Source organism: Entelurus aequoreus, linkage group LG05 (genome assembly GCF_033978785.1).
Source record: "Entelurus aequoreus isolate RoL-2023_Sb linkage group LG05, RoL_Eaeq_v1.1, whole genome shotgun sequence".
NCBI lineage: Eukaryota > Metazoa > Chordata > Actinopteri > Syngnathiformes > Syngnathidae > Entelurus > Entelurus aequoreus.
Genome location: NC_084735.1, coordinates 7,299,320 through 7,326,666, shown reverse-complemented (window position 1 = coordinate 7,326,666; position 27,347 = coordinate 7,299,320). Strand labels below are relative to the sequence as shown.

General features: G+C 37.9%; 2 protein-coding genes across 3 annotated transcripts in view; one reads left to right on the top strand and one right to left on the bottom strand.

Moving 5' to 3' along the window:
- vps52 (VPS52 subunit of GARP complex) overlaps positions 1 to 8,238 on the bottom strand; it is a 67,344-nt gene extending 59,106 nt beyond the window's left edge. The window contains exons 1-4 of one of the 2 annotated variants that reach the window (XM_062046926.1): positions 8,186 to 8,238; positions 3,966 to 4,047; positions 3,834 to 3,886; positions 3,679 to 3,754 (exon numbers count right to left, since the gene is read on the bottom strand). In XM_062046926.1, coding sequence (XP_061902910.1) covers positions 3,679 to 3,754; positions 3,834 to 3,886; positions 3,966 to 4,047; positions 8,186 to 8,209 — 235 coding nt within the window. In that variant the 5' untranslated portion in view covers positions 8,210 to 8,238. The other variant, XM_062046925.1, reaches the window with a different exon arrangement.
- Position 8,239: 1 nt separating this feature from the next.
- rps18 (ribosomal protein S18) lies at positions 8,240 to 15,606 on the top strand. Its single transcript, XM_062046927.1, has 6 exons — positions 8,240 to 8,303; positions 8,750 to 8,848; positions 8,917 to 9,003; positions 15,143 to 15,244; positions 15,327 to 15,418; positions 15,491 to 15,606. Exons 1-6 carry the CDS (start codon positions 8,301 to 8,303, stop codon positions 15,564 to 15,566), a joined length of 459 nt encoding a protein of 152 aa, XP_061902911.1. The 5' UTR covers positions 8,240 to 8,300; the 3' UTR covers positions 15,567 to 15,606.
- The last annotated feature ends 11,741 nt before the right edge of the window (positions 15,607 to 27,347 follow it).

The window sequence follows — 27,347 nt, the reverse complement described above, 5'->3', positions numbered from 1 at the left end:
CCAGAATATTAATAACAGAAAGAAACAACCCTTTTGTGTGAATGAGTGTAAATGGGGGAGGGAGGTTTTTTGGTTTGGTGCACTAATTCTAAGTGTATCTTGTGTTTTTTATGTTGATTTAATAAAAAAAAACAAAAAAAAACGATACCGATAATAAAAAAACTGATACCGATAATTTCCGATATTACATTTTAACGCATATATCGGCATCTCTACTCTAAAGGCTTAGTGGCTACATGCGTGGACAGCACCTTTTAGCTCTTATTTCCAAAATTGTGTACACTACTGAATTGGGGTCTTATGGCCGCTAATATGGACACTTATACTGCCATCTGGTGGTGTCAGAAGAGTACCGTATTTTTCGGAGTATAAGTCGCTCCGGAGTATAAGTCGCACCGGCCGAAAATGCATAATAAAGAAGGAAAAAAACATATATAAGTCGCACTGGAGTATAAGTCGCATTTTTGGGGGAAATGTATTTGATAAAAGCCAACACCAAAAATAGACATTTGAAAGGCAATTTAAACTAAATAAAGAATAGTGAACAACAGGCTGAATAAGTGTACGTTATATGAGGCATAAATAACCAACTGAGAAGGTGCCTGGTATGTTAACGTAACATATTATGGTAAGAGTCATTCAAATAACTATAACATATAGAACATGCTATACTTTTACCAAACAATCTGTCACTCGTAACCGCTAAATCCCATGAAATCTTAAACGTCTAGTCTCTAACGTGAATGAGCTAAATAATATTATTTCATATTTTACGCTAATGTGTTATAATTTCACACATAAGTCGCTCCTGAGTATAAGTCGCACCCCCGGCCAAACTATGAAAAAAACTGCGACTTATAGTCCGAAAAATAATGTATAACATACAATGGAATTTGGGAAAAAAAGTGTAAAAATAAGAATTAGCATGTCACTAAACATGAAGTACACATTTGTGTGCTTATGGACTAAGTACATCATATCAAAAGATACTTCTTAGTTTTTATTCTAATTAGGGTCCAATAAGCCCAAATAGCAATAAAAAAAGCATGTAAACAAACAGACTGGGCCTTAAGAGGTTAATTGTTCCCAAACGATGTCTGTAACGTGGCAGTAAAACGTCTGATCAAACAAAACAGAAGTCATGGTCATAGACCCACTAGCTGCAGAAGCTAGCTCTCCAATCAGCTAAACAGACTCAATAACTCCACGGTGACGTTTCGGTGAATTTACTAAGGACTTTGTGAAACTGTCCATCCATACATCTTCTTCCGCTTATCCGAGGTCGGGTCGCGGGGGCAGCAGCTTAAACAGAGAAGCCCAGACTTCCCACTCCCCAGCCACTTCGTCCAGCTCCTCCCGGGGGATCCCGAGGCGATCCCAGGCCAGCCGGGAGACATAGTCTTCCCAACGTGTCCTGGGTCTTCCCCGTGGCCTCCTACCAGTCGGACGTGCCCTAAACACCTCCCTAGGGAGGCGTTCAGGTGGCATCCTGACCAGATGCCCGAACCACCTCAACTGGCTCCTCTCCATGTGGAGGAGCAGCGGCTTTACTTTGAGCTCCCCCCGGATGGCAGAGCTTCTCACCCTATCTCTAAGGGAGAGACCCGCCACCCGGCGGAGGAAACTCATTTGGGCCGCTTGTACCCGTGATCTTGTCCTTTCGGTCATAACCCAAAGCTCATGACCATAGGTGAGGATGGGAACGTAGATCGACCGGTAAATTGAGAGCTTTGCCTTCCGGCTCAGCTCCTTCTTCACCACAACGGATCGATACAGCGTCCGCATTACTGAAGACGCCGCACCGATCTGCCTGTCGATCTCACCATCCACTCTTCCCTCACTCGTGAACAAGACTCAGAGGTACTTGAACTCCTCCACTTGGGGCAAGGTCTCCTCCCCGACCCGGACATGGCACTCCACCCCTTCCCGGGCAAGAGCCATGGACTCGGACTTGGAGGTGCTGATTCTCATCCCAGTCGCTTCACACTCGGCTGCCAACTGATCCAGTGAGAGCTGAAGATCCTGGTCAGATGAAGCCATCAGGACCACATCTTCTGCAAAAAGCAGAGACCTAATCCTGCAGCCACCAAACTGGATCCCCTCAATGCCCTGACTGCGCCTAGAAATTCTGTCCATAAAAGTTCAGAACAGAATGGGTGACAAAGGGCAGCCTTGGCGGAGTCCAACCCTCACTGGAAACGGGTCCGACTTACTGCCGGCAATGCGGACCAAGCTCTGGCACTGATCATACAGGGAGCGGACCGCCACAATCAGACAGTCCAATACCCCATATTCTCTGAGCACTCCCCACAGGACTTCCCCGAGTACACGGTCGAATGCCTTCTCCAAGTCCACAAAGCACATGTAGACTGGTTGGGCAAACTCCCATGCACCCTCAAGGACCCTGCCGAGAGTATAGAGCTGGTCCACAGTTCCACGACCAGGGCGAAAACCACACTGTTCCTCCTGAATACGAAGTTCGACTAGCTTCCTCTCCAGTACACCTGAATAGACCGTTTGCGTGTGTTAAATGAAAACTATTCGCATTATGGCCGTCGGCAAAGAAAAACCCATAAATTAGCCGCGCTGTTTATAAGGGCTCAAAGCATAGGAAAAAAGTAGCGGCTTAATGTTATTTTATGTCTATAGGGTTCCCCTTTAATTTAACTGAATGTGTCCAATTGCCGCCACACCTTGAAAATAAGTTGTATTTTGCGTGAAAACAAATGAAAGTAATATAATGTTTGTAGCCCTCCAAAAGGAGTCGAACAAAGTCTGACGCTATTTTTAACTTTAATTGCCAATCTTATGCTGACACACTACACAATTCCAACAGGTTTTACCTCCCGTGCAAACACTTGCGTGGCGTCGAGCTGGCCTCTGTCGTCAAGAGACAGAAGTCGAGTCTCTAAGCACGAGCGCAGTCTACAATAATGCCAGAAAAAAAATGCTAGATTTGTTGCTAGTCGTTATTTTTTTTAAATGTATTTGTATTTTTTTTCTAGTCGTTTTTTTTTTTAATAAAAAAAGTCATTAAAAGTCTCTCGATGCTTGAAAATTTTTCAAAATACATTGCAGCAACAATGCATGTATACATTTTTTTTTCGCATTTTTAAAGAAAATCATATCATCATAGCAGATTATGCAAATTAGGCGATGACATCATTGTGATGTCCGTGTTTGTGTGGACATGGCCTTAGTTTTTCCTTGAACCCCCTGGCCCCACTTCCTAATTGGCTGTGCAAACTGCCTGGCAGTGTTCTATTCTGGCACAGTCCAGGTCCATCGGACTTCACGTGACCCCAGGCTCTTGTCCAACCCTAACCCTAACCCTAACCCCAAACATAACCCTAACCCTAACCCTCTAACCCAAACCCTAACCCTCTAACCTTAACCCTCTAACCCTAACCCTCTAACCCCCCAACCCTAACCCTCTAACCCCCTAACCCTCTAAGCCTCTAACTCTAACCCTCTAACCGCCTAACCCTCTAAGCCTCTAACCCTCTAACCCCCTAACCCTCTAAGCCTCTAACCCTCTAACTCTAACCCTCTAACCCTCTAACCCCCCAACCCTAACCCTCTAACACTCTAACCAACTAACCCTCTAACCCTAACCCTCTAACCCTAACAGACCGAGGGGACAAGGACGAGGGAGACGAGACGAGACAGAGAGGATACAGTCTTTGATGGAGGCCTGTTCAATCTTCTGAAGCTCCGCCTCCACTTGTTTGGAGTACTGGCGCAAGTCCACACCCTGCAATCGTGTGGGATCACGGTTAGGAGGGCGAGCCAAAGACTCGGTCAAGCTCCCTCGCTCCAATTTCACCGCTCACCGTTTTAAGCGCCTCCTTGACGAGGTCGTCCTCCAGATTGGCCTGGATGTGCACTGGAGGAGCAACACATCACATGGTCATCGTCAGGCCGACGCCACCTTTCGCACGCACACAAATCAACGGTAGTCTTACGGTCCACTTCATCCAAGATGAACTCATCTGTGGTCAGGTCCAGTTCTCCCAGGTTGAGCTGGGCACTTTCTCCTTCATGCGTCTGGAAAAAAAAAAGAGTCAAATAAATCAGTTCAATTCCCAAGGCTTAGGTCAGGCTGATTACAAAAATGAATAGCGTAGTGGATTGTCCAGAGCTTAAACAGCAACAAAAGTGAATTTAGTACAACAAGTTTATTTTCTCATAGTCAAAAGTGCATAAGTTGGATTGTTTTGTCCCTGCAAACAAACGGCCGTCCTCCGGAGGACACACAAAAAGCAATCCCTCTCGAGTCCTGGTCTCCTGGGCATTTTTATCTGTTTCTTCGTGCGTCAGTCTGTTTTTCCTTGTGCGTCATGATTTTGTGGGGTCTTCGACATGTTTGTTTTGCAACATCCTTGAATCCCTTAATCATACTTAGACAATCAAAACATTCTGTAGACAGGTTGGCACGACTTAATATTCACTTTTGTCCCACACCCGGTCCATTCAATGGCACAGAAAAGAAGAGAAGTTAAGTGAGCGTACATTCTTGACAGACATGAAATATAGTTCAAAGGTCAGAAATTCTACTACAATAGTCATGAAATAGGGATGTAACAGTAACAGTGCGGGAGGTATCACTCCTGTTTATTTTTGTTGGCCAAATCGTCGCACTGAACCACTTTGGTGTTTTTGGAGAGCAAAGATTGTTTATTAGACTTTATCTTCATTAGCCAAACTGCTTTGTGTTTTGTATTGATATCAAAAAGTGAACACCAAAAAAGAATAAGTCCGCCGACCGGAAGAAGAAGCCGCTAAACACCAACGAAGAAGCGCCCACCGCCGGAAGTGTTAGCATAGCCGAGCCTATGTAGCAGAGCGAGTCAGTCAAGCATGGATAGCGGGCGTCGGCGGTCGAAGTGTGGCTTTATTTTACTAAAAAAAATGAAATATTGGCGAAATGTAACACGTGCGACAGGACTGTTTCGTGCTTAGGAGGGTGCACGTCAAACATGATGAAGCACCTACGAGTGTCCCGTCTTCGACGCGCTGCGCCGACCGTCCTCCTGTGCCTCTTCCTCTGGCTTCGACGCCCAGCCTGGCACCTCGGTGACTGCATTGCAGTCCGAATCCGGTAAGTAAAACAATATATATGCAATAAATAATGTGTTTTGCGCCAACGTCGAGGCAGCTAACAAATTAGCCCGCGTATTTTTTCATAGACAATTTACAACCTGCTAGCCAGGCTCCGCGATGTGCTCAGCGTACTCCGTTCACCGCAGCGGCAATGGGGAAGATGTCGGTGCCACAGACGGAAGAGTGCCGCAGAAAAGTCACTGCACACATAGTCAAAAGACTGCATCCCTTTTCAGAGGTGGAATCTCCAACATTTAGCTTAGTTAAGCAATAACGTTAGAGCTAAGCTAATTGATACTGGGCTAAACAGTAACAGCAACATTACATGTTTGTTTATGTTTGCAGGGATAGGGTGAAAACTCTCAACCCAAAATACATACCACCTTCCAGGGACTACCTGTCAAACACATTGATCCCGGCATGGTACAAGAAGAATCGGAATCGAGAATCGGAATCAAAACAAAGAATCGGAAGCGTTCGAATTTAAACGATACCCAACCCTAGTACAGACAAACATACATACATACAGTAAGTATGTACATACATACAGTACATACATAATTACATACATACAGTAAGTACGTACATACATACACTACCGTTCAAAAGTTTGGGGTCACCCAAACAATTTTGTGGAATAGCCTTAATTTCTAAGAACAAGAATAGACTGTCGAGTTTCAGATGAAAGTTCTCTTTTTCTGGCCATTTTGAGCGTTTAATTGACCCCACAAATGTGATGCTCCAGAAACTCAATCTGCTCAAAGGAAGGTCAGTTTTGTAGCTTCTGTAACGAGCTAAACTGTTTTCAGATGTGTGAACATGATTGCACAAGGGTTTTCTAATCATCAATTAGCCTTCTGAGCCAAACACATTGTACCATTAGAACACTGGAGTGATAGTTGCTGGAAATGGGCCTCTATACACCTATGTAGATATTGCACCAAAAACCAGACATTTGCAGCTAGAATAGTCATTTACCACATTAGCAATGTATAGAGTGTATTTCTTTAAAGTTAAGACTAGTTTAAAGTTATCTTCATTGAAAAGTACAGTGCTTTTCCTTCAAAAATAAGGACATTTCAATGGGACCCCAAACTTTTGAACGGTAGTGTACATACAGTAAGTACATACATACATACAGTAAGTACGTACATACATACATACAGTAAGTACATACATACATACATACATACATACATACATACAGTAAGTATGCACATACATACATACATACAGCAAGTACGTACGTACATACATACATACATACATACATACATACATACATACAGTACGTACATACATACAGTAAGTACGTACGTACTTACATACATACATACATACATACAGTAAGTAAGTACGTACATACATACATACATACATACAGTACGTACATACATACATACATACATACATACAGTACGTACATACATACATACAGTAAGTACGTACATACATACATACATACAGTAAGTATGCACATACATACATACATACAGCAAGTACGTACGTACATACATACATACATACAGTAAGTACGTACATACATACATACAGTAAGTACGTACGTACATACATACATACATACATACATACAGTAAGTAAGTACGTACATACATACATACATACATACATACAGTACGTAAATACATACAGTAAGTACATACATACATACATACATACATACAGTCAGTAAGTACGTACATACATACATACGTACATACATACAGTAAGTAAGTACATACATACATACAGTAAGTACGTACATACAGTAAGTACGTACATACATACAGTAAGTACGTACATACATACATACATACAGTAAGTACGTACATACATACATACATACATACAGTAAGTAAGTACATACATACATACGTACATACATACATACATACATACGTACATACATACGTACATACATACATACATACATACATACATACAGTAAGTACGTACATACATACGTACATACATACATACATACATACAGTAAGTAAGTACGTACAAACATACGTACATACATACATACATACAGTAAGTAAGTACGTACATACATACATACATACAGTACGTACATACATACAGTAAGTACATACATACATACATACATACAGTCAGTAAGTACGTACATACATACATACATACGTACATACATACAGTAAGTACATACATACATACATACAGTAAGTACGTACATACATACAGTAAGTACGTACATACATACAGTAAGTACATACATACATACAGTAAGTACGTACATACATACGTACATACATACAGTAAGTACGTACATACATACATACGTACATACATACATACATACATACATACAGTAAGTACGTACATACATACATACATACAGTAAGTACGTACAAACATACGTACATACATACATACATACAGTAAGTAAGTACATACATACATACGTACGTACATATATACATACATAAGTACATACATACAGTAAGTAAGTATGTACATACATACATACGTACATACATACATACAGTAAGTACGTACGTACATACATACATACAGTAAGTACGTACATACATACATACAGTAAGTACGTACAAACATACATACATACATGCATACATACATACGTACATACATACATACAGTAAGTACGTACATACATACGCTCGTCATTGTCATATTTTGCCAATAGACGAGGACAGAATGCTAGGGAGTTTCGGGGAGAAGTGCGGCAAAAAGATTGCTAGACAATGTTTAGTTTGACCGCACTTCAGCATGCAAATAAACGAGCAGATGTCACCTCGTCTTGAAAGAAGGCCATGGCGACTTGTGTGGGATTCACAGCCATGTTGACTTGTGTGGGATTCACAGCCATGTTGACATCCGCACCAGCAACGACAGCGGCCGCCTCCGCCATTGCTGCGGTGACGTCAGCGTCGTTGAAAAAAAAAAGAAGAAAATATGACAAGCGAGTTTTTTCGCCAACGTTCGAAAGGCGCAGCAAAGTCTCGCCCAATGTTTCTCTCTCGCCACGAATTAGCCGTATATTCTAAACATGTTGGCCGTCTTAGTTGTTTTTTTCTTATCTCTTTAGGACATTTACCCATTTGTTGCTTGCCGGACACATTTCATGTGGTGGATCAACTTCCGCCCTGCCCGCGCTCAAACTGTCGCGAGATCTCGTCGACTTCCTCTTTTACGCGGAACAAACTTCCAAGATGGTGAGTGCTGTGTCCGACTAGCTGGCATGTTATTCTAATCTATCGTCATCCACGTCGAGCGCGCCTCCATCCTTGTTTTTAAACATCCCATCAAACACGTTAAGCGTGTGTGCGCACATAAATGTATATATATCCGCAGGTCTGTGCTGTAAATGGACATTTAGCGGTGTCTAAGTCTCGGCACCGGTGGTCGTAGTAATGCTCGGTTATTAGCATGTATTTGGTGCTCTGTGAGCGTTATAAAGACTATTTTTCATACACTAGTTATATTTCAACCGCCTGGGTAACACGTTAAATCGTATCGTTATCCATAGCTGCGATAGTTATTCTGTAAATAAAAGTATGTAGTTTTTGGTCGTGACGTCACATTTGATGCCTGCAAAGCAAGTCTACCATTAAAGTAGCTATCTACTCTAGTTGTGTCTCACAGTCTGTCCTCTCTCTAGTCTCTGGTCATCCCTGAGAAGTTCCAGCACATTCTGCGTGTCCTGAACACCAATATCGATGGAAGGAGGAAGATCGCCTTCGCCATCACCGCCATCAAGGTAAAGGAAGAAGCCGAGCATCCGCCGCGTTTGCTGTTTCGTAAGTCAACCGTTTGTTCTCGCCCCAGGGTGTGGGCAGACGCTACGCCCACGTGGTCCTGAGGAAGGCGGACATCGACCTCAGCAAGCGGGCCGGAGAGCTGACCGAGGAGGAGGTGAGTCGGGTCGTGACGGGCGATGGCGCCGATTGTCTTTCCGATCCGGTACCAAGTGAAATCAGGCTGGTGTCGACGACGCTGATCCGATACTAACATGTCTGCTAAAATTTGAAACATCGGGTATTTTCAAATTACATATCTAATAAAAATCATGAAGACGTAAGAATAAAAGAGCAGAAAATCGGAATGTAGTGAGTAAAAGCTAAATTGTTTAATTAATAATAATAATAAATCACTTATAACACCATGTTTTTTAGGTTTTTAGCTTTTTTTCAGTAAAAAAAAATCAAAACAGCCTCTAGACTTTTCAGTATCAGAATAGAATTTATTGCCATTGTTTGAGAACGGGTTCACAAACTAGGATTTTTTCTTGGTTTGATCGTGCGACATAAAACACACAACACAGATTTGGTAATAAAAAGAGCTGTAACTGTTATTGTATGCGGCCCTTGGGTGACAAACCTGGTCTAAGATATTAGAAGTTATCAAAATAAAAATTCAAATCTACTTAAAATGTACACAAAGTTTAGGCAGTTAATTAAAAAATGAAATAACTTCAGGAATCAGTTTTAAAAACTACAACAAACATAATAATTTCAACTGGAACGGATTTCCGATTTGAAAAATGGGAGTGTTCTCACCACCTCCAAGTTCGTTTCAAAGATGTAAACAATATCTGCTTTTATATTGTCTCGTGATTAGTCTTTGTCGCATTAAATGAGTCATACGCATTGTACTGTTGTACGTTTATATATGGTAACGTCATTGTCAGGCCTTGAATGTGAACTTTTTAAGGTCAAGGCAAGTGTTGCCTTAAAGGAGGGCTCATATTTTAGGGCACCAAGGAAAACATTGTCTTTCAAGGCAGTATATATTTATATTAGAGATGCGCGGTTAGGCAATTATTTCATCCGCAACCGCATCAGGAAAGTCGTCATCCACCCGCCATCCACCCGAACCAACATTTTATCAAAACCACAACCGCCCGCCACCCGGGCGGTATTTATCATTATTATAATATTATTGTCATTTCCATTAAGAAAGTGTTGACTATTGTTGCCAGGAGTGCGTTCCTCACACTTTGTGTGCGCAGTTGCAGCAAGCAGAACGATGCTTTTAAGAAGTTAAAAAAATGTTTTAGAAAGACAAGGCCTATATTTTCGTTAGGTAAGAAAAAAAGTTCTGAATTTATTTCAATGAATATGAACTTGTTAACGTTATAATGCTCAAATAGGGACGAGGGCGGGGTGCAAAGTGAACAATTTTGCGACAAAGATTAACCTTTTATTGATTGATCTGCAGCCATGACAAAATATCAGACAATCTCCATTGTCAACGACAGGCAGGAAAATAAAGATAAACACATAGCCTATGTTGTAGGCATAGGCTCATACCTTTTTAAGTTGAAATAAATAAATAAAAAATGTGCCTCCTAAGCCTTAGGCTGTCAATCACGCGCACAAACTTAAATTATACAACAACATATGTATGTCATCCCTATTTAAACAAAAATAAATAATAATAATTGAATTATAATGAAAATAGACGGTCGCGACGAACAAAGCAGGTTAAATAGCCTTACATTGTAGCCAATCGGAGATGCGCTTCACTTGAAAGCGAGGCCAAATAATTAACACACAGTAGTATATCTCCAATAGAAAAAAAACCACAATAAACAACGCAATTGCCTTAATTCCTTTGCATTGTAGTGCGCCCAAACAACACGTAGCCATCACAATTATTCAGCTGACCGAACTCAATATAGGCTAGACATGGTCTTATTTGGTATAGCCTAGGTAACGTGGACTAATTCGTTTAACATATCCAACCGTATGTCTACTTACTTTTTTTTGTTAGCACTATGCAGGAATAAAATGGCATCTACAGTGCCAGGATTCAGGCGAGAGCGCCTGGCCTCTAAAATGCGCCCTGCTGCGCTGAAGGAGCGCTCACTTGCAGCACTCAATTGTTACTGGGACACATAGGATGTATATATATTTCCGAATTGGTTCAACCGCCATTCTCCCGAATCTATTTAAAATCTATTTTTTTCGTCATTCATCCGCCCGACCCGCGGATAACCCGCGGACACCGCGGGTGTGTCCGCAGACCGCGCATCTCTAATATATATATATATATATAGGTATATATATGTATGTATATATATATACAGTATATATTAGGCCTGTGAATCACGATTCGATTCAATGTCGATTCTTGGGGTCACGATTCGATTGAAAATCGATTTTTTTTTCAATTCAACACGATTCTCGATTGAAAAACGATGTTTTCCCTATTCAAAAGGATTGTCTATTCATGGAATACATAGATTTCAGCAGGATCTACCCCAGTCTGCTGACATGCAAGCAGAGTAGTAGATTTTTGTAAAAAGCTTTTATAATTGTAAAGGACAATGTTTTATCAACTGATTGCAATAATGTACATTTTTTTGAACTATTAAATGAACCAAAAATATGACTTATTTTATCTTTGTGAAAATATTGGACACAGTGTGTTGTCAAGCTTATGAGATGCGATGCAAGTGTAAGCCACTGTGACACTATTGTTCTTTTTTTTATAAATGTCTAATGATAATGTCAATGAGGGATTTTTAATCACTGCTATGTTGAAATTGTAACTAATATTGATACTGTTGTTGATAATATTCATTTTTGTTTTACTACTTTTGGTTTGTTCTGTGTGGTGTTTGTGTCTCCTCTCAATTGCTCTGTTGATTGCACTTCTGAGTGTTGCTGGCTCGGCTTTGCTTTTGGAATTGGATTGCATTGTTGTGGTATTGCTGTGTATTGTTTTGTTGGATTGATTAATTAAAAAAATAAATAAATAATAATAATTGGAGAAAAAAATCGATTTTTTTTTTTAATTTAAATTTAATTTTTTTTAAATTAATCAATTCAACAAAACAATACACAGCAATACCTCCGCAGCAAAGTCGGTGTCGTTGGTCCGCCATGATTATCAAGCCGAACACCGCTAGTGCGCATGCACCTGACTTCGTGTTGCTGAAAATGCATTAATAAATTAATTTTTTTCAGTAATTAAAAAATTAAACGGTATTGCTAATTATCGCAAATGATCATTATACCATTTACTGTTAATCCCTCATCCATTAACAAGTAAAAAGTCAAGGGCGGTCACGGCATGTTCTTGCCGCGAATGTCAGTCAAATTTTTGGGCATTACGGCGAAAGACGTGGGCGGTAGCTGAGCCGCGGTAAAATTCGAGCCCTGCAGCATTGTAATAAATGTTAGCATCTGAGGAGTTCAATCAGAGCATCACGTTTAAGTGTCACTCAAAAATATTGAAATACCATACCACATTTTTGGGAGTATAAGTCGCTCCGGAGTATAAGTCGCACCGGCCGAAAATGCAAAATAAAGAAGGAAAAAAAACATAAGTCGCACTGAAGTATAAGTCACATTTTTTGGCGAAATGTATTTGATAAAAGCCAACACCAAGAATAGACATTTGAAAGACAATTTAAAATGTCTAAAGAATAGTGAACAACAGGCTGAATAAGTGTACGTTATATGAGGCATAAATAACCAACTGAGAAGGTGCCTGGTATGTTAACGTAACATATTATGGTAAGAGTCATTCAAATAACTATAACATATAGAACATGCTATACGATTACCAAACAATCTGTCACTCCTAATCGCTAAATCCCATGAAATCTTCTTCCTCGTTGTCGCTCCTGGTACGTCCTTTCTTTCTGCTGCTCGATTGCCGCTCTCTGATGCATATTTCACTACGGCCAGCTTGTAATCTGCAGTGTATGATTTCCTTTTAGGTGCCATTTTTGTTCAGTTTTATAAGTTACAGCCAATGTAGAAATGATCCATTTTAATAGCTACGGCAGTAGCATATAGCAGTTAGCGTCCCATGACCCACAATGCACTTCTGCCATGACCCTCCCCCGCCGAATTCTTATTAGTTGACGTGTGTGTGACGGTTGCTGACATTTTGCTTCGTCTCTTCCGTGAATGAGATAAATAATAATATATATTTTACGATAATGTGTTAATAATTTCACACATCAATCGCTCCGGAGTATAAATCGCACCCCCGGCCAAACTGGAAAAAAATGCGATTTATAATCCGAAAAATACAGTACTCGAAATAATTGCAGGTCAGATTAATCAATGCTAGGGCCCAAAGAAACGGCACACATTGACTTTTTTAATTAGATACATCATTATTTAATGTAAAACCACTTTTTTTTTTATTTTCCTGAGGTATTTTCTTTCATACTGTTTGTCTCTTATCAAACACTCTCATCCATCTTTTGGCTTTACATTTGCTGCGGTCGCCGCTATTAACTAATATTTCCCATTTAAATTATTTGAAATCTGACTCCCAAAAACAGCACTTTTTTAAAAGAAATTAAAAAAACTAACTTATATTTTGTGATCAACAATACATTAAGCAAGGCCCCGGGGGTGGATGAGATCCGCCCGGAGTTCCTTAAGGCTCTGGATGCTGTGGGGCTGTCTTGGTTGACAAGACTCTGCAGCATCGCGTGGACATCGGGGGCGGTACCTCTGGATTGGCAGACCGGGGTGGTGGTTCCTCTCTTTAAGAAGGGGAACCGGAGGGTGTGTTCTAACTATCGTGGGATCACACTCCTCAGCCTTCCCGGTAAGGTCTATTCGGGCGTGCTGGAGAGGAGGCTACGCCGGATAATCGAACCTCGGATTCAGGAGGAACAGTGTAGTTTTCGTCCTGGTCGTGGAACTGTGGACCAGCTCTATACTCTCGGCAGGGTCCTTGAGGGTGCATGGGAGTTTGCCCAACCAGTCTACATGTGCTTTGTGGACTTGGAGAAGGCATTCGACCGTGTCCTGTGGGGAGTGCTCAGAGAGTATGGGGTATCGGACTGTCTGATTGTGGCGGTCCGCTCCCTGTATGATCAGTGTCAGAGTTTGGTCCGCATTGCCGGCAGTAAGTCGGACACGTTTCCAGTGAGGGTTGGACTCCGCCAAGGCTGCCCTTTGTCACCCATTCTGTTCATAACTTTTATGGACAGAATTTCTAGGCGCAGTCAAGGCGTTGAGAGGATCTGGTTTGGTGGCTGCAGGATTAGGTCTCTGCTATTTGCAGATGATGTGGTCCAGATGGCTTCATCTGGCCAGGATCTTCAGCTCTCGCTGGATCGGTTCGCAGCCGAGTGTGAAGCGACTGGGATGAGAATCAGCACCTCCAAGTCCGAGTCCATGGTTCTCGGCCGGAAAAGGGTGGAGTGCCATCTCCGGGTTGCGGAGGAGACCCTGCCCCAAGTGGAGGAGTTCAAGTACCTCGGAGTCTTGTTCACGAGTGAGGGAAGAGTGGATGGTGAGATCGACAGGCGGATCGGTGCGGCGTCTTCAGTAATGCGGACGCTGTATCGATCCGTTGTGGTGAGGAAGGAGCTGAGCCGGAAGGCAAAGCTCTCAATTTACCGGTTGATCTACGTTCCCATCCTCACCTATGGTCATGAGCTTTGTGTTATGACCGAAAGGACAAGATCACGGGTACAAGCGGCCCAAATGAGTTTCCTCCGCCGGGTGGCGGGTCTCTCCCTTAGAGATAGGGTGAGAAGCTCTGCCGACCGGTAGGAGGCCACGGGGAAGACCCAGGACACGTTGGGAAGACTATGTCTCCCGGCTGGCCTGGGAACGCCTCGGGATCCCCCGGGAAGAGCTGGACGAAGTGGCTGGGGAGAGGGAAGTCTGGGTTTCCCTGCTTAGGCTGCTGCCCCCGCGACCCGACCTCGGATAAGCGGAAGAAGATGGATGGATGGATGGAACAATACATTAGAATGTAGTGCAAACAACAAGTGACCATAATCTGATGTCTTCACCAGGTTAGCTAGTCTGTCCTGTTTTTAATGACCTGAATTCAATGACTATGAGCCGCTCCTTCAGTACTGGACTGCACCCTTTCTTCAAAACAAAGCTGCAATAATGCTAGCATGTCCGGCACAGTCTGTTCAGCTCAGATCTCACAGGCTTCACTGGGACTTTCACTGGAGTGGTGGGGAGATCTCTGAACCTGGATCATAACCCACATTTCACTCCCGGCGCCGTATTTGGTGCTCCTTTTGACTGACGACCTCCATCTCTTGGTGGTTTAGGTGGAGCGCGTGGTGACCATCATGCAGAATCCTCGCCAGTACAAAATCCCAGACTGGTTCCTGAACAGGCAGAAGGACATCAAGGATGGTAAATTCAGTCAGGTAAGCCAGCGCTGATCCGTGGCTGCGGTTGACCCTAGATCCAAATGTCACCTCGGAGCTGACAAGCGACGGCTGCTTTCAGGTGCTGGCTAACGGCCTGGACAACAAACTGAGAGAAGACCTGGAGAGGCTGAAGAAGATCCGCGCCCATCGCGGTCTGCGACACTTCTGGGGGTGAGCTCAGCACTGAGGTGTTGTTGTGTGCTCCGGATGCCATTTTTTAATATCCCGTCTTCCTTCTTCCAGCCTGCGAGTACGCGGTCAGCACACCAAGACCACCGGGCGCCGTGGTCGCACTGTGGGTGTGTCAAAGAAGAAGTAAACTCCCAGCATTGTTTCAATAAACCACCTCTTTTGTTGCATTGGCTGTCTGGCAGTGTTATTCATACCTTCAGCTGGGGCCCCTGGGGGCCAGTAGGAAGTCCTGAATATAGGAAGGCAGCAACATTGAAATTAGGCCAATAACCCATCATTTCCACACTTTAATAACTGATATTTATCTCTGTGTTTAATAACTGATATTTATCTCTATATTCTGTGTTTAATAACTGATATTTATCTCTGTGTTTAATAACTGATATTTATCTCTATATTCTGTGTTTAATAACTGATATTTATCTCTGTGTTTAATAACTGATATTTATCTCTATATTTTGTGTTTAATAACTGATATTTATCTCTGTGTTTAATAACTGATATTTATCTCTATATTCTGTGTTTAATAACTGATATTTATCTCTGTGTTTAATAACTGATATTTATCTCTACATTCTGTGTTTAATAACTGATATTTATCTCTACATTCTGTGTTTAATAACTGATATTTATCTCTACATTCTGTGTTTAATAACTGATATTTATCTCTACATTCTGTGTTTGATAACTGATATTTATCTCTATTCTGTGTTTAATAACTGATATTTATCTCTATATTCTGTGTTTAATAACTGATATTTATCTCTATTTTCTGTGTTTAATAACTGATTTATCTCTACATTCTGTGTTTAATAACTGATATTTATCTCTACATTCTGTGTTTAATAACTGATATTTATCTCTACATTCTGTGTTTAATAACTGATATTTATCTCTACATTCTGTGTTTAATAACTGATATTTATCTCTATATTCTGTGTTTAATAACTGATATTTATCTCTGCATTCTGTGTTTAATAACTGATATTTATCTCTACATTCTGTGTTTAATAACTGATATTTATCTCTACATTCTGTGTTTAATAACTGATATTTATCTCTATATTCTGTGTTTAATAACTGATATTTATCTCTGTGTTTAATAACTGATATTTATCTCTACATTCTGTGTTTAATAACTGATATTTATCTCTACATTCTGTGTTTAATAACTGATATTTATCTCTACATTCTGTGTTTGATAACTGATATTTATCTCTATTCTGTGTTTAATAACTGATATTTATCTCTATATTCTGTGTTTAATAACTGATATTTATCTCTATTTTCTGTGTTTAATAACTGATTTATCTCTACATTCTGTGTTTAATAACTGATATTTATCTCTACATTCTGTGTTTAATAACTGATATTTATCTCTACATTCTGTGTTTAATAACTGATATTTATCTCTACATTCTGTGTTTAATAACTGATATTTATCTCTACATTCTGTGTTTAATAACTGATATTTATCTCTACATTCTGTGTTTAATAACTGATATTTATCTCTACATTCTGTGTTTGATAACTGATATTTATCTCTATTCTGTGTTTAATAACTGATATTTATCTCTATATTCTGTGTTTAATAACTGATATTTATCTCTATTTTCTGTGTTTAATAACTGATTTATCTCTACATTCTGTGTTTAATAACTGATATTTATCTCTACATTCTGTGTTTAATAACTGATATTTATCTCTACATTCTGTGTTTAATAACTGATATTTATCTCTACATTCTGTGTTTAATAACTGATATTTATCTCTATATTCTGTGTTTAATAACTGATATTTATCTCTGCATTCTGTGTTTAATAACTGATATTTATCTCTACATTCTGTGTTTAATAACTGATATTTATCTCTACATTCTGTGTTTAATAACTGATATTTATCTCTATATTCTGTGTTTAATAACTGATATTTATCTCTGTGTTTAATAACTGATATTTATCTCTACATTCTGTGTTTAATAACTGATATTTATCTCTACATTCTGTGTTTAATAACTGATATTTATCTCTACATTCTGTGTTTGATAACTGATATTTATCTCTATTCTGTGTTTAATAACTGATATTTATCTCTATATTCTGTGTTTAATAACTGATATTTATCTCTATTTTCTGTGTTTAATAACTGATTTATCTCTACATTCTGTGTTTAATAACTGATATTTATCTCTACATTCTGTGTTTAATAACTGATATTTATCTCTACATTCTGTGTTTAATAACTGATATTTATCTCTACATTCTGTGTTTAATAACTGATATTTATCTCTATATTCTGTGTTTAATAACTGATATTTATCTCTGCATTCTGTGTTTAATAACTGATATTTATCTCTACATTCTGTGTTTGATAACTGATATTTATCTCTATTCTGTGTTTAATAACTGATATTTATCTCTGCATTCTGTGTTTAATTGATATTTATCTCTACATTCTGTGTTTAATAACTGATTTATCTCTACATTCTGTGTTTAATAACTGATATTTATCTCTATATTCTGTGTTTAATAACTGATATTTATCTCTACATTCTGTGTTTAATTGATATTTATCTCTACATTCTGTGTTTGATAACTGATATTTATCTCTATATTCTGTGTTTAATAACTGATATTTATCTCTACATTCTGTGTTTAATAACTGATATTTATCTCTACATTCTGTGTTTAATAACTGATATTTATCTCTATATTCTGTGTTTAATAACTGATATTTATCTCTATATTCTGTGTTTAATAACTGATATGTATCTCTGTGTTTAATAACTGATATTTATCTCTACATTCTGTGTTTAATAACTGATATTTATCTCTGTGTTTTATAACATATTTATCTCTATATTTTGTGTTTAATAACTGATATTTATCTCTATATTCTGTTTGATAACTGATATTTATCTCTATATTCTGTGTTTGATAACTGATATTTATCTGTGTTTTATAACATATTTATCTCTGTTTAATAACATATTTATCTCTATATTCTGTGTTTGATAACTGATCTTTATCTCTACATTCTGTGTTTAATAACTGATATCTATATTCTGTGTTTGATAACTGATATTTATCTCTATATTCTGTGTTTAATAACTGATATTTATTTCTATATTCTGTGTTTGATAACTGATATTTTTCTCTATTTTCTGTGTTTAATAACTGATATTTATCTCTACATTCTGTGTTTAATAACATATTTATCTCTCTATTCTGTGTTTAATAACTGATATTTATCTCTATATTTTGTGTTTAATAACTGATATTTATCTCTATTCTGTGTTTAATAACATATTTATCCCTATATTCTCTGTTTAATAACTGATATTTAGCTCTATATTCTGTGTTTAATAACTGATATTTATCTCTGTGTTTAATAACTGATATTTATCTCTACATTCTGTGTTTAATAACTGTTATTTATCTCTATATTCTGTGTTTAATAACTGATATTTATCTCTACATTCTGTGTTTAATAACTTATATTTATCTCTATTCTGTGTTTGATAACTGATATTTATCTCTATTTTCTGTGTTTAATAACTGATATTTATCTACATTCTGTATTTAATAACTGATATTTATCTCTATATTCTGTGTTTAATAACTGATATTTATCTCTATTCTGTGTTTAATAACTGATATTTATCTCTATATTCTGTGTTTAATAACTGATATTTATCTCTATATTGTGTTTAATAACTGATATTTATCTCTATTCTGTGTTTAATAACTGATATTTATCTCTACATTCTGTGTTTAATAACTGATATTTATCTACATTCTGTGTTTAATAACTGATATTTATCTACATTCTGTGTTTAATAACTGATATTTATCTCTATATTCTGTGTTTAATAACTGATATTTATCTCTATTCTGTGTTTAATAACTGATATTTATCTCTGTGTTTAATAACTGATATTTATCTCTATATTGTGTTTAATAACTGATATTTATCTCTATTCTGTGTTTAATAACTGACATTTATCTCTATATTTTGTGTTTAATAACTGATATTTATCTCTATTCTGTGTTTAATAACTGATATTTATCTCTATATTGTGTGTTTAATAACATATTTATCTCTACATTCCGTGTTTAATAACTGATATTTATCTCTGTTTAATAACTGATATTTAGCTCTATATTCTGTGTTTAATAACTTATATTTATCTCAGTGTTTAATAACTGATATTTATCTCTACATTCTGTGTTTAATAACTGATATTTATCTCTATATTCTGTGTTCGATCATTTTCACACCTAGATAACTCATTAAAGTTAAAGTACCAATGATTGTCACACACACACTAGGTGTGGCGAAATTATCCTCTGCATTTGACCCATCACCCTTGTTCACCCCCTGGGAGGTGAGGGGAGCAGTGAGCAGCAGCGGTGGCTCCGCCCGGCACCAATTTTGGTGATTTAACCCCAATTCCAAGCCTTGATGCTGAGTGCCAAGCAGGGAGGTAATGGCTCCCATTTTTATAGTCTTTGGTATGACTCGGCCGGGGTTTGAACTCACAACCTACCCATCTCAGGGCGGACACTCTTAACAACTAGGCCACTGAGTTCTGTATTTGATCATTTCCATACCATGATGACTGATATTTATCTCCATATACTGTATTTACACACAGGGTGAATATGGAGTCGCTCTGACCATTGGCGTTGTTAGGCCTATTTTAGGGGGGCTCAAGCCCCCATAAAATGTTCTAAAGCCCCCCTAAATAATTTGGTGTTAAACTTTTTTTTTTTTTTTTTTTTTTTTTACAAATACATGCCTACATAGTCATTATAAAGTGGCCCGAATATGAGTTTGAATAAATAATCATATAACCTGTCATTATTCACTCAGTTTCCCCTCACTTCATAGCGTAAGGTAGAGAGACCCTTTAGTGCGTCGGTATCCAATCCATTCCACTTGTTCATATAGAAAATGCCCACATCACTCAAAATCCAGTCCGCATTTTCTCTGCGACCTTGCTTGCGGTCCTTGGACTTGTTCATATAGAGAATGCCCAAATCACTCAAAATCCAGTCCGCATTTTCTCTGCGACCTTGCTTGCGGTCCTTGGACTTGTTCATATAGAAAATGCCCAAATCACTCAAAATCCAGTCCGCATTTTCTCTGCGACCTTGCTTGCGGTCCTTGGACTTGTTCATATAGAAAATGCCCAAATCACTCAAAATCCAGTCCGCATTTTCTCTGCGACCTTGCTTGCGGTCCTGCAGGTGTACGAAGCACATTAGCACACCGCACTGCAGAACAAGAACCTTGTGTCTGCAATTGTAAATAATTTAGTTTTTAAGTTTTGTGTTTCTTGTAGAATCTATATAAAGTAATATACATTGGCCTATTGTTTAAATAATGAAAAAAACATTAAATATATTTGTTTTATTGTATTGTTACATTAATAGCTGTTGTATTATTATAGGATGGCTTGTTAAACATTTCGTAGGATTTTCAGAGGGTGGAAAAACCAAGACATTTAATGTAAAATGAATAAATACATAAAAAGAAAAAAAATGGTTAAAAGCCATCGTCCCGGGGAGCATTTAATTTCGTCCCGTGCATTTTTTGTAGTTTGTGAAGTTTTGTGCTTGTGCGCTACGTTCGCTCGCACCCTGTGCATCTCCTGGGGGGCTAGCCCCCCTGTCCTTAAAAGCTAAATGTTTTGATTGTCTAAGCATGACTAAGGGATTCAAGGATGTCGAAAACAACGGGACCTTGGGGCATGGAGAAACAGATCAAATGGCCAAGTGACAAGGGCTGAGAGAGATTGCTTGATTCTCGTGTCCTCCGGAGGACGTTTGTTTGTCTGCATGGGCAGCTCAATCCGACTTTGCACTTTTTACTACGGGTAAATAAACCTTTTGTACTAAACGCACTTTTGTTGCTGTTTAAGCTTCGGACAATCCACTGCATAAGTCTGTCAAAAGGATCAAGGATCAACTTCACTCTCCAAAGGAGTGCATTGTGGGTAAAGTGGCGCCAATTGCACGCAAAGCATGGAGGCCTGCAACGTCTGTGTGTGTCTGGGTCAAGGACATTGGTATCAAGACTCTCCTGGATAAATATGTATCGTTTTTGCCCGGGTAAGTTTGTATTTTATGGTCTAACTTTGTGTCTACTGCCATGTTTGTTGTTGTTGTTGCACACCCCATTTACAAGTAGTGTGTTTTTATCAAAATATAACTATAGATGTCAACATTGTGTACGTGCTGAAATATCAATTTACGATTGTTTATAGATGTCAACATTGTGTACGTGCTGAACGATTCTTTTATGATTGTTTATCAAAATATAACTATAGATGTCAACATTGTGTACGTGCTGAAAGATTCTTTTATGATTGTTTATCAAAATATAACTATAGATGTCAACATTGTGTACGTGCTGAACGATTCATTTATGATTGTTTATCAAAATATAATTATAGATGTCAACATTGTGTACGTGCTGAAAGATTCTTTTATGATTGTTTATCAAAATATAACTATAGATGTCAACATTGTGTAGATTCTTTTATGATTGTTTATCAAAATATAACTATAGATGTCAACATTGTGTACGTGCTGAAAGATTCTTTTATGATTGTTTATCAAAATATAACTATAGATGTCAACATTGTGTAGATTCTTTTATGATTGTTTATCAAAATATAACTATAGATGTCAACATTGTGTACGTGCTGAACGATTCTTTTATGATTGTTTATCAAAATATAACTATAGATGTCAACATTGTGTATGTGCTGAACGATTCTTTTATGATTGTTTATCAAAATATAACTATAGATGTCAACATTGTGTACGTGCTGAAAGATTATTTTATGATTGTTTATCAAAATATAACTATAGATGTCAACATTGTGTAGATTCTTTTATGATTGTTTATCAAAATATAACTATAGATGTCAACATTGTGTACGTGCTGAAAGATTCTTTTATGATTGTTTATCAAAATATAACTATAGATGTCAACATTGTGTAGATTCTTTTATGATTGTTTATCAAAATATAACTATAGATGTCAACATTGTGTACGTGCTGAACGATTCTTTTATGATTGTTTATCAAAATATAACTATAGATGTCAACATTGTGTACGTGCTGAACGATTCTTTTATGATTGTTTATCAAAATATAACTATAGATGTCAACATTGTGTACGTGCTGAAAGATTATTTTATGATTGTTTATCAAAATATAACTATAGATGTCAACATTGTGTAGATTCTTTTATGATTGTTTATCAAAATATAACTATAGATGTCAACATTGTGTACGTGCTGAAAGATTCTTTTATGATTGTTTATCAAAATATAACTATAGATGTCAACATTGTGTAGATTCTTTTATGATTGTTTATCAAAATATAACTATAGATGTCAACATTGTGTACGTGCTGAACGATTCTTTTATGATTGTTTATCAAAATATAACTATAGATGTCAACATTGTGTACGTGCTGAACGATTAATTTATGATTGTTTATCAAAATATAACCAAAGATGGCAACATTGTGTACGTGCTGAAAGATTATTTTATGATTGTTTATCAAAATATAACTATAGATGTCAACATTGTGTACGTGCTGAACGATTCTTTTATGATTGTTTATCAAAATATAACTATAGATGTCAACAGTGTGTACGTGCTGAACGATTCTTTTATGATTGTTTATCAAAATATAACTATAGATGTCAACATTGTGTACGTGCTGAAAGATTCATTTATGATTGTTTATCAAAATATAACTATAGATGTCAACATTGTATACGTGCTGAAAGATTCTTTTATGATTGTTTATCAAAATATAACTATAGATGTCAACATTGTGTACGTGCTGAAAGATTCATTTATGATTGTTTATCAAAATATAACTATAGATGTCAACATTGTGTACGTGCTGAACGATTCTTTTATGATTGTTTATGAAAATATAACTATAGATGTCAACATTGTGTACGTGCTGAACGATTCTTTTATGATTGTTTATGAAAATATAACTATAGATGTCAACATTGTGTACGTGCTGAAATATCAATTTATGATTGTTTATCAAAATATAACTATAGATGTCAACATTGTGTACGTGCTGAAAGATTCATTTATGATTGTTTATCAAAATATAACTATAGATGTCAACATTGTATACGTGCTGAAAGATTCTTTTATGATTGTTTATCAAAATATAACTATAGATGTCAACATTGTGTACGTGCTGAAAGATTCTTTTATGATTGTTTATCAAAATATAACTATAGATGTCAACATTGTGTACGTGCTGAAAGATTCATTTATGATTGTTTATCAAAATATAACTATAGATGTCAACATTGTGTACGTGCTGAACGATTCTTTTATGATTGTTTATCAAAATATAACTATAGATGTCAACATTGTGTACGTGCTGAAAGATTCATTTATGATTGTTTATCAAAATATAACTATAGATGTCAACATTGTGTATGTGCTGAAAGATTCATTTATGATTGTTTATCAAAATATAACTATAGATGTCAACATTGTATACGTGCTGAAAGATTCTTTTATGATTGTTATCAAAATATAACTATAGATGTCAACATTGTGTACGTGCTGAACGATTCTTTTATGATTGTTTATGAAAATATAACTATAGATGTCAACATTGTGTACGTGCTGAAATATCAATTTATGATTGTTTATCAAAATATAACTATAGATGTCAACATTGTGTACGTGCTGAAAGATTCATTTATGATTGTTTATCAAAATATAACTATAGATGTCAACATTGTATACGTGCTGAAAGATTCTTTTATGATTGTTTATCAAAATATAACTATAGATGTCAACATTGTGTACGTGCTGAAAGATTCTTTTATGATTGTTTATCAAAATATAACTATAGATGTCAACATTGTGTACGTGCTGAAAGATTCATTTATGATTGTTTATCAAATATAACTATAGATGTCAACATTGTGTACGTGCTGAACGATTCTTTTATGATTGTTTATCAAAATATAACTATAGATGTCAACATTGTGTACGTGCTGAAAGATTCATTTATGATTGTTTATCAAATATAACTATAGATGTCAACATTGTATACGTGCTGAAAGATTCTTTATGATTGTTTATCAAAATATAACTATAGATGTCAACATTGTATACGTTTATATATTTTGGGACAGTAAATACAAAATGAAAGGGACTTTTATCAATTTATGATCCCTTGTGCAACGTTCATATTGTTGCTACTCAGCCAGCGTTTGTGGGTCTGATGGACCCGTTGCATTTTGTGGCTTCAATCAAATCAAGCTCCAATCAAACACTTTATGTTAAAATACTGAACAGATGTTTACCTTATCCCAATAAACATCTGTTCAGTATTTTAACATAAGAGTGTTTGATTGTGAGGCGTTAAATGCCACAAAATGCAACGGGTCCATCGGACCCACAAACGCTGGCTGCTCTCATTTTCTCGCACATTTGACCCTCTGATGTTCTGCGTACTTACACTCTGTCCTCCTCCTGTCTAGTCCTGCTGTGCATGTGTGGGTGGGTGCGCATGGTACACAGAACATCAATTTCCACACTTCTATTAGCCCAGGTCCAGTGACCCGGGCATTTTATATGTATTAGAAATGTAGACTACTGCAACACACTTCTTGTGGGGATCCCCAGCAAGAACATCCAGAAGCTGCAGTACTTACACAATAGTGCTGCTAGGATCCTGATGAGAGTGCGGAAATATGACCACATTACACCAACTCTCAAATCCCTTCACTGGCTTCCTGTCTCCCTACTAACCCACCAGCTGCCTCCATGGTAATGCCCCCCTCTACCTCAAAGAACTGCTCACCCCCCAAATCCTCCACACGACACCTCCGCTCCGGACAGGCTAACCTCCTCCAACCTCCAAGGACAAAGCTACGAACAACGGGAGACCGGGCTTTCTACTCCGCCGCTCCCAGTCCGTGAACGCTCTCCCTGACCACCTGAGGGCACCACAGACTGTGGATGCTTTTAAATGCTTAAAAACCCTTTTTTTTAAAAAAGACTTTTTTTTTTTTTTTTTTAGATATATGCATACTAGTTTTAGCTATTTTGCTGTTATAGTTTTTATTTTTCATTTAAAAAAAATATGTTTTAATTTGAATTTTTTTACTGTATTTTTTTTTTTTTTTATTATTATATTTTATTTATCTTTTTTTTTTTTTTAATACACTGTAGCACTTTGAGTCTGCCTTGTGTATGAAAAGTGCTAAACAAATAAAGTTGCCTTGCCTTGTGTTGCTAACTAGCAGATTACGCAACTGGATGGATTTGATTTACGAAAGCCGCTATTTCTTCAGAACACCAAATGTGCTTACTCCCTCGGATGTTTGCACAACGCACTCGTTTGTCCGTATCCTTGGAGACCTTAGACACACACTAATGGCACTAACAGCTGCATTGTGCTAATAATCTTTAGACATGTTCACATCCAGTGCCAAGATTTCTTGCCGTTGTTCTGGCGAAAACCGCTCCCCATTGGAATTGACGCATGCCCAAGTATTAGCGCTCCACCTACGCCAGCCAGCCCTCATCTGCACATCAACACCCGCGCTCACCGGCGTTCCAGCGATCGACGGAAGGACGAAGGACTTCACCCGATCATCCGTGCGGTCGGCGGCTAGCGTCGGCTAGCGCGTCTGCTATCCAAGTCAAAGTCCTCCTGGTTGTGTTGCTGCAGCCAGCCAGCTAATACACCGATCCCACCTACAGCTTTCTTCTTTGCAGTCTTCATTGTTCATTAAACAAATTGCAAAAGATTCACCAACACAGATGTCCAGAATACTGTGGAATTTTGAGATGAAAACAGAGATTTTTTTGTATTGGATTCAACGAATACTTTCGTTGAACTAGTGACGTCACGCGCATACGTCATCATACATAGACGTTTTCAACCGGAAGTTTTAGCGGGAAATTTAAAATGTCACTTTATAAGTTAACCCGGCCGTATTGGCATGTGTTGCAATGTTAAGATTTCATCATTGATATATAAACTATCAGACTGCGTGGTCGCTAGTAGTGGCTTTCAGTAGGCCTTTAATGACTATATATTTTTTTAGTGTTTCATCACTTATTATACATGTTACACATTACAAATGAAAAAGCATCAAAAATGAGACTTAATAATGAGAAAAAGCTGACACACTGGTACTAATAGTGAACAAAAACACAAATATTTGTCTTTAAAGGCCTACTGAAAGCCACTACTAGCGACCACGCAGTCTGATAGTTTATATATCAATGATGAAATCTTAACATTGCAACACATGCCAATACGGCCGGGTTAACTTATAAAGTGACATTTTAAATTTCCCGCCACACTTCCGGTTGAAAAACTCCTTTGGATATGATTTATGCGCGTGACGTCACAGAATCCACGGAAGTGGTTGGACCCCATCGACCCGATACAGAAACCTCTTGTTTTCTTCGACAACATTCCACAGTATTCTGGACATCTGTGTTGGTGAATCTTTTGCAATTTGTTTAATGAACAATGGAGGCTGCAAAGAAGAAAGCTGTAGGTGGGATCGATCGGTGTATTAGCGGCTAAGTACAATACTTACAGCAACACAACAAGGACTACTTACTACTTACTACGCCTAGTCAAACCCACGGATGAAGTCCTTCGTCGCGCCGTCGATCGCTGGAACGCAGGTGAGCACGGCTGTTGATGGGAAGATGAGGGCTGGCTGGCGTAGGTGGAACGCTAATGTTTTTATCATAGTTCTGTGAGGTCCGGTTGCTAAGTTGCTAAATTAACCTTAGCGTCGTTAGTAGTATTGTTGGTCTTCTGTCTATCCTTCCAGTCAGGGGTTTATTTATTTGGTTTCTATCTGCAT